General features: G+C 49.8%; 1 protein-coding gene across 2 annotated transcripts in view; it reads right to left on the reverse strand.

Annotated features, from left to right (window-relative positions):
* Positions 1 to 6,607, reverse strand: part of ERCC3 (ERCC excision repair 3, TFIIH core complex helicase subunit) — a 46,266-nt gene extending 39,659 nt beyond the window's left edge. Inside the window, exons 1-8 of one of the 2 annotated variants that reach the window (XM_033102317.1) lie at positions 6,481 to 6,607; positions 5,941 to 6,146; positions 5,144 to 5,380; positions 3,490 to 3,539; positions 2,933 to 3,068; positions 2,617 to 2,781; positions 1,950 to 2,154; positions 393 to 707 (exon numbers count right to left, since the gene is read on the reverse strand). In XM_033102317.1, the coding sequence (XP_032958208.1) occupies positions 393 to 707; positions 1,950 to 2,154; positions 2,617 to 2,781; positions 2,933 to 3,068; positions 3,490 to 3,539; positions 5,144 to 5,380; positions 5,941 to 6,146; positions 6,481 to 6,601 (1,435 nt within the window). In that variant the 5' untranslated portion in view covers positions 6,602 to 6,607. The remainder of the gene's footprint in view (positions 1 to 392; positions 708 to 1,949; positions 2,155 to 2,616; positions 2,782 to 2,932; positions 3,069 to 3,489; positions 3,540 to 5,143; positions 5,381 to 5,940; positions 6,147 to 6,480) is intronic. The other variant, XM_033102318.1, reaches the window with a different exon arrangement.
* Between the last annotated feature and the right edge of the window lie 1,523 nt (positions 6,608 to 8,130).

Raw genomic sequence — 8,130 nt, forward strand, 5'->3', positions numbered from 1 at the left:
AAAGGATTGCCTGCAACACAAGAAGTAGGGCTTCTGTAATATATTAAGAATGAAAACTACAACCTTCAAATAAAACAAACAACACTACCGCAAGGACTTTACAGTCATTTCTGGAAGACCATAGGTTAAGAGCAAGCTGAACTGCAGCAATAAGACAGAAAAAGAAAGATACCACTTTCTGAAGGACCCCCTGGGCCAGTGACTATGGAAGCAGAGAGTGCACACCTGCCCACCACCCCCGACCCAGCCCCACATCTTAGGACTCACTTAGAAGCTTTACCCAGCAGGCCTCTCCAGCGAGGTGGGCGTACTGCCGAGTCCCTCCCTCACCCCCCACTGGAAATCAGTGCGGGTCCTCACTGAGTGGGCAGCTCAGCTCCCACCCTGCTCACCTGGGATGGTGTGTACTTCGTCCAGGATCATGAGGCCCCACTCCTGAGTGCGGAGCCATTCCATGACCCGCTCCGCCTCCCAGGACCGCTTGGTGGTGTGGCCCAGCATGGAGTAGGTGCTAATGGCAACGGAGCAGCCTATGGGCTTGTCCTTGGCGTCCGAGGTGAAGCGGCAGATCTGGCTGTCGTCGATGGTGGACCACATCTTGAACTGGGCTTTCCACTGCTCCACAGACACAGCTGAGTTGCCCAGCACTAGACAGCGTTTTCTGACAGTGCACGCAGCTGTCACACCAACCAGGGACTTGCCAGCACCTACGAGAAACCAGAGAATAATCCCACCCAAGGCCAGGTGGACATGAAGGACAGAGACACAGGGACTAGCAGCACACAAATCTGAGCAATTTGCACTGATCACAGCTGACACTGTGGGGTGTTTACTGCTCCAGACCATTTCTTCTCTATAAAAACGAGACGTGACACTTACATACAAATATAACAAGGAAAAGAGACAGGTACCAGGCACTGCTGCGGCATTTTACATGCATCTTGTTCAAATGCTAGAATCTCAAAACTAAGCAGAGATGAGAGACACTCCTATTGTTGCCATCTTCTGTGGGAAACTAAAGCTACAACATAACCTGCACGAGGCCGTGGGCAGTGGTGCTGCTGGGTACAGTGTGCCCAGCACACAGACTGTACAAACGAGGGACCCAAGAAAAGACAGCTGTTATGACTGCACCACAAACTGGGCCGAGAGGCCAGAAACGCAGGAAATGTGTACACTACTGACAAAGACAGGCTGAAATCCCAGGAGCTTCCGCGTTTACTGCCATCCACCATTTGAAGATCAAGATAAAAACCAAGCTACTTCTTTAAACAGCAATTCTTCCTTTACCAGGAACATGCGTCAAAACAACTCATGGAGCTTTAAAAAAAAAAAAAAACAGGAAGAAGAAAAAGGTGAAGGCACAGGCCCCTTCCCTGGAGACTGTGCCTCCTTAAGTCGGGGACAGGGCCGCTGGTAAGTCTGTTGTCACTGCCAGCCAGGAACCTAGGACAGGAGTTGGCACGACTGGTATCTAACAGGCACCGAGGGCCTGCTACTGCCCTTCTGTGGCTGTGCACAGTGTAAGCAGCTGCCCAGGAAGAAGGCAAGTGTCTGTGCCGGGGACCCGCCCACGCACAGACTCCCAAGCCTGACTGCGAAGAACAACGTCCCCAGGCTGTAAAATAACACCACCCTCACACAGCTCTCATCCCTCAGTTTTCCTTCACTGCCCTAGATTTTCACCTTGCTGAGGTGACTTGTTTACCGTGTGTCCCCGCCTCAGCAGGACGAGCCTGAGGTCAGGAGAGTTGTTCTGTCCACCACTACACCCCAGTGGGGGGTCAGGCACCTGCATACAGCAAGCATTCAAGTTATCTGTCCAGTCATGAGTCAGAATCGCCTAATCTTGGCTGTCCCACAGTGTCACTTAGACTGTGATTTAGAGAAAAGCGCAGAGAGAGAGCAGGAGGCAGCCTGGACATCCTCTTCATTCGGGTGTCACTTACCACAAGGAAGGACAATGACCCCTGATCGTGCACGCCCATTCCCAAACATCTTCCGCAAGCTCTTCTCCTGATAAGGTCTAAGGACAGCCGTGGGTTTCAAATCAATGTTGATATCAGGGTTGACAGAATCGTTCCGGAAGTCGTACTCTGCCAACAGAGGATACTCCAGGTGGATGCACCGCTTCTGGAGCTCCTCTATCATCTCCTGGCGGGTGAGCACAAAGGAGATTTTACAACCTTGTTCACCCAAATGCGTGGTCATCAACAGAACACATTCTAAGGGACGCACATTCTAAAAGAATGGCAGTTTATCCACACTTTTGCAATTTCAGATCTTGCTTGATAACAGCTGGGTTAAAGCATAGAAAAACAACCCAAATTAAGGACACAGACAAAATTAAATCCAACCAGCCACCAAAAATGCCCGTCAGGCACCATTTCTCACACTCCCCAAGAGCTTGTGAAGGCTGACTCACCAGCCTAAGGAATAGGACACTGAGATCTCACTCAATTAGAAAAATGCTGCTGTGGCCCAGACACCAAAAAGGAGAAAGCAATTCGGGAGACCAGCATTACTTCCTCTCGCACAGACTGCAGAGCACATGCAGCGCTGGACCACCCTGACACTGGCTTACAGAGGGAATCAGGAGGGGGTTCATTCACCAACCTGCTTGACTTCAAAAGATACTGTCTGTGTCTCCTCTTCTTCTTCCTCATCCTTGTCCATTTGCTCATAGAAGTCAAACAGGTCTGTGGGGATGTCAGACTTGCCCTGTGGATCTGTCGCCCGGGAAGTGGAGGGCCCTCCACTGCCCTCAGCAGTCTTAGTAATCTATAAGAGAAAGACAAGATCTGGGTTCACATATTTAAGCCCCGTTACCAACATGAGCCGAAGGTGTAAGAAAGCTGGGGGACCAACAGGCTGCCAGTGCTGGGCTAAAAGGCTGGGAGCTGCCGTCCTGACTGACGCGGGAGCCACATACAGCAGGTCTGCTTGTGAACGTCTCTGTGATGAGTTCAGTCGCCTCCCCCTCCGGACTCCTCAGGCGGCATTCCCGAATCACTGGATCCTGAAGAAGATGCTGGATGACATCGGGGTGGGAGCTTTCAACGAAATACCTACAAGAGATGAGGAAGGAGGTGCCTACGGACTGGTATACCATCTTCAGAAGGTTCCATTGCTCAATTAGATGGTCTGGAAACTGTGGCCTCATCCCTCTCTTCTTTCTCAATCTCCCACAACCCTTTGCCAACTGTGAGCTAGGAGCTACTGGCCACGATATGACACACAAGAGTTGTGGGCAAAGCCCAACTTTGAAGACAAATACGCAGGGGTCTAAGCTACAGCTCCACTGCTCAGAACACGGTGGCCAGTGAACAAATTTCCAGATTTGGCCATATCACTTCGCTTATTCCTTTTATCACCTTCCTCAGGAGTAGGTGTTGGTGCAGAGCAGGCAGTCCACAAACATCAGAATCATAATGCCTGATGTGCAGAGAGTGCAAGAGCCTCAGACAGGCCTGTCACAGAAACCCTTACCTGTTGTGCTTCAGGACCAGCTTGACCTTTCCGTAACTGACAGTACACAACTGCAAGGAGTGACAAATCAAACGGCAAAATTAGCAGTATGCAGCTCACTCATTCATTCATTACTGGGCACGTCCCACAGCCTACCAATGAAGTCAAGAGTTCTGTTATGGTAAGAAAATCTCAAGGGCCAGATCTGCCTAACTGAGCATTTCTATTAGCCTTTTCTTTTTGAGAATAAAAGCTTCCTCTTGCCTGGCTAATCCCTTCATTAATAAAACACTGCTTAAAAGTCTTTATTAACCCTTTCCCTTTCTTCCCTATCCCCACAGGTTCATCCTGACACACCAGCATTACTCCAGCTCCCAGCACAAAGCTGGCTAGACTGTGTGTTCAGTAATGGTTTGCTTCATACATCAAATGCAAAGCTTCCTGGCCTCCTTACAAACTTCCCCAACTAGCATGTGAACTTCGTGATGGTAAGGAATACAACGTACATCCTCCCAGGTTCCCAACAACCTCTAGGATGGAATGCAGCAAGGTCATGTGGTGGTGATGACAAGCCACCATTCAGCTCCATGCTGTAGTCCTTACCATCACGCTGCTGCCCCCTGGGCATGCCCCTGCACCGACACCTACATCCCTGCAGGAAGCTCCCAGCCAGGACTGAACACAAAGGGAACTGACGCAAGGTGCAGGCCCTTGTCCTAGGTGGTCTTCCACATCACAAGATATGGGAACTCTCTACAAGACTCCTGCCAGGTTCTCTGAGATGGGATGCATGGCTGTACTGGATGCCTGTGGCACTCATCTTCTGCCATTCCAGATTTGGGCGTCAGCACAGGACTACAAAAGCCATTGTCCATCTGTTCTGAAAGGCATTCACCTATCTCTCAGAACAAACCCAAGCATGTTCAACTGCTCTTCACATGGAATGCTACCCACTTCAACATTAGAAGTTCTTTTTGACTCCCCATAGTGGAAATTGTTGATTATCTGGTACAGGTATTCAGCCTTAGGTCAAGTTTACTGCATTAGTCTACTTGGGCTGCCAAGCAGAACAGCATAGACTGGGTGGTTTAACAACAGAAACTGATTTCTAGAAGTCTACGATCAACATTTCTAGTAAAGGATGTCCTTCCGGCTTGTAAAGGGCCACTTTCTCGCTGTATGCTCACTTGACCTCTTCCTTGTGTACAAAGAGAAAGCACACAGGCCTTCTGATGTCTCTTCTTATAAGGACACTAATCCTGTTGGATTGCGGGCCCACTCTTATGACCTCATTTAACCTTAATTACTTCCTTTCTCTAAATACAACGCATTAGAGGTTAAGGCTTCAAGATATAAATTTTGGAAGGAACACAATTCAGTCCATAACACCATTCACTTTGGGCTGCATTCCCAAATAAGCATGGCCAGAATGGACCGGAATCACTAGCCCCACTGTGGGAGTACCCACTGGCTAAGAGCAGCTCATGACAAGTGTGGCCTCGGAAAGAACACAACATTGGGTCCAGAGAAGCAGGTGGGGAATCAGTTAGTATGCTCCCCACGCTAGGCCTGAATAGCATCTTCATGATGGCCACAGGTAACAGTGTGGAGTACCTGTCCCCAATAGTACTACAGTAGGAAGGATGACAAAAGAGCCAGTCTTTGCCCCACTTGCCTTAATAAACTGAATAATCCCATCGGGGACTCCCGTCTTGCTGAGCTTCCTGAGGTACTCAGTGATATCACTGGTTTGCAGTCCGACGCTGACAGCTGCATACAGGGAGTAGGCGGTCAGTTTGTACTCATGCACATGGGTTGGTCGGCACACTGGCTCTGCAATAGCTACCAGGAAGTCTTGAGCATATTTGTAAACTGGAGAGAAGGCTTCTAAGAAAATGTGGCCATCAGGAGCCTGCGAAACACCACACAGACACAATACACATGGAAACTAATGAGTTGCAGAGACTACTAGACTCTTTCTCATATCATTATCTGTAAAGGATAAGCTGCCCAAAAAGTGATGTCTTTAGCTATCCAATCCCAGGTCTATTTTTGTAAGCACTCCTTCAGCTAACTGTGGGGCCTGTTACTTAAATCACACACAAGGAGTGGAGCAAATAGGTTTCCAAAGTCAGGGAAAGTCCAAAGCCACCTTCCCAGCCAGTAAGTTACCTTTAGGCTAGATTTCAAATGAATGCAGAACATTAATTACCTCACGCTGAGCAAAAAAAGCTGCCTAGCAAATGTGTCTTCCATTAATTTAAAAAAATGGGGAATTAAAATGTTACATAACAAAAGCCATTTATTCAGTAGGTAAAAGCATTCCCAAACCTGTGGCGGAGTGGAGACAGAGGGGAGTAAAAGGGCGGGTTAGAGATGTAGAAAGCTCCGCAGCCAGCTCTGACCAGCAGCCCGCATCTGTTTTGGCTCCACAGACTCGGGGGGCCCTGCTCTGGCTGACCGTATGCTTACCACCCAGAGGGGCCTGGACACGTGGTCGTCCTTCAGCGGCATCTGCAGCCTGTAGTCCTTGGCTCCGTACTCATCCAGTTTGGTGCTGGACTCATCCACCTGCTTCCCGGCCGCGGAGGGGACCGCCTCCTGGGAGTCGTTGCCAGGGACGTCGTCTTCCTCTTCTTCCTCATCCTCGTAGTGCCGCTTCTTGGACTTCTTCTTATCTGCCGATAGCGACACAGAAGTAAGCCCGCCAGGAGCCCTGGCTTCCCTGCGCCCTGTCCAGCGGCACAGCGGGGAAGCTGGCGGCAGCCTGACCCCACTAGCGCACACACTCCCTGGGTCCACCTCCGGCCGCCACTTCCGGCCGCGGCGTCCTCTCTCTGACTGTGCCCACCCGGCCCAGGACGCAGGGCTGCCCAAAGGTGGCGCGTCGGAACCCGACGTGAAGGCCGCGAGAGACGGCAGGGTTGGCCACCGCCGAGGAGCCCGGAATAGCCCGGAGGGGACGATGGGCACGAGTGAGGGCAAGCCGAACGCGCCCACGCCACCTCTCACCGCGGTCCGCTCGGTCCCTTTTGCCCATGGCGCGGGTAGCCGCTAACAGCCCGTGCCGCCTCCCGCCGTGGCGGCAGCTGAGAGACTTCCGGTTCACCCCCGGAAGTCTTTCTACATCCATACAGGAAGTCCCGCCTCTGGGCTTCGGGGCGCAGCTTGGGTGACTCAGTGGAGGCCCTTTTCTCCCCAATCTTTCTTTTAGGCAATGAAAGCTTGTTTTGATTGGGCGGGCCCTGTTTTAGCCGCTGTGGTAGGACAGAGAACAAAGTAAAGGCCTTGACATCCTGGGACTTAAATTCCACTACAGAGATGTGTTAAGTAAACAAATTTGGTGTTAAGCAATAAAATAGGGCCCAGAGTGACAGGCAATGCCATTCTTAATAGAATGGTCCAGGAATACTTCTTGCAGACCCAAAGATCTGAAGAAACTGAAACTGTGTCCTCTGTAAACACTAAGGTGGTGCGGTGTGGGTGGGCCTAGGCCGCAGCCAGCACAAACATAATGGCAACACAGGTTTGGCAGTTAAGAATGTGGACTGAAAAGGGGCTACAGGTTAAACCTGACAAGTTTAGGAGACTAAAAATAACCACATAGGATGGTGTAAACATAAAAATTCCTAACTAAGATGGGCCATGGTGGGAAGTCACATCCTTGGCCTGTAGCTTCCTTGACAAAGGTCAGTCTTTACCTTAAGTAAGTCTGTCTGTCGTCTTTTTGCATCTAAGACAACATACCCTTGGAATGTCAAAGTACTCCCTTTCCAGACCCCTCCCCACCCCCCACGGGGCACAACCCACCACACCAGAGCAGGAAACTACAAAATCCCTCATTGTTACCTTGTCCCCCAAATACTACTATCTCTACCGTATGTGCTGTAAAATGCAACTATCCTGTACCACCAATGTGAAAAAAAGTGTGTCTCTCCATTTTACTTTTTATCCAATCCCAGAGATTTCCCCGCTTTGCTTTATCCCACTCCCTTAATCTACAACCAGTGGATTTCATGTAATCTCCTTCTTTGATTCAAATGTATAAAGTAAGTTGTGCAACGTCGATTTTCTGGAGCATTTTCTCAATCTGTTGAGATTTTTCTTCCCGGCAATTGTCATCAGTTTGACTCAAATAAACTCTTACAAGCTGGATGTTTTTTTCATCAACAAGATGAACAAAAAGGGGGCTCTTTAATAAATACAACAAATATAGTGACAGAGAGACCTCACAGAGTGGTATGATCATAAATTCCTAACTGTACATCGTGATGGGTAGTCATGCGCCAGGGCATATAATTTTTTTTTTAGTAAAAGGCTTATTTTTGCTTTAAGCAAGCCCTGACCATTATTCTTTTTTTTCAGGAAATTTTTTTTTGGGGGGGAGGGGAACAGTGTGTACTTCTAGGGCTTTTTCCCAAGTCAAGTTGTTGTCCTTTCAATCTTAGTTGTGGAGGGCACAGCTCAGCTCCAGGTCCAGTTGCCAGTTGTTAGTTGCAGGGGGCGCAGCCCACCATCCCTTGCGGGAGTCGAACCGGCAACCTTGTGGTTGAGAGGTCATGCGCCAACCAACTGAGCCATCCGGGAGCTCAGCGGCAGTTCAGCTCAAGGTGCCATGTTCAATTCCAGTTGCAGGGGGCACTGCCCACCCACCATCCCTTG

This window comes from Rhinolophus ferrumequinum, unplaced genomic scaffold (assembly GCF_004115265.2).
Source record: "Rhinolophus ferrumequinum isolate MPI-CBG mRhiFer1 unplaced genomic scaffold, mRhiFer1_v1.p scaffold_84_arrow_ctg1, whole genome shotgun sequence".
NCBI classification, from domain to species: domain Eukaryota; kingdom Metazoa; phylum Chordata; class Mammalia; order Chiroptera; family Rhinolophidae; genus Rhinolophus; species Rhinolophus ferrumequinum.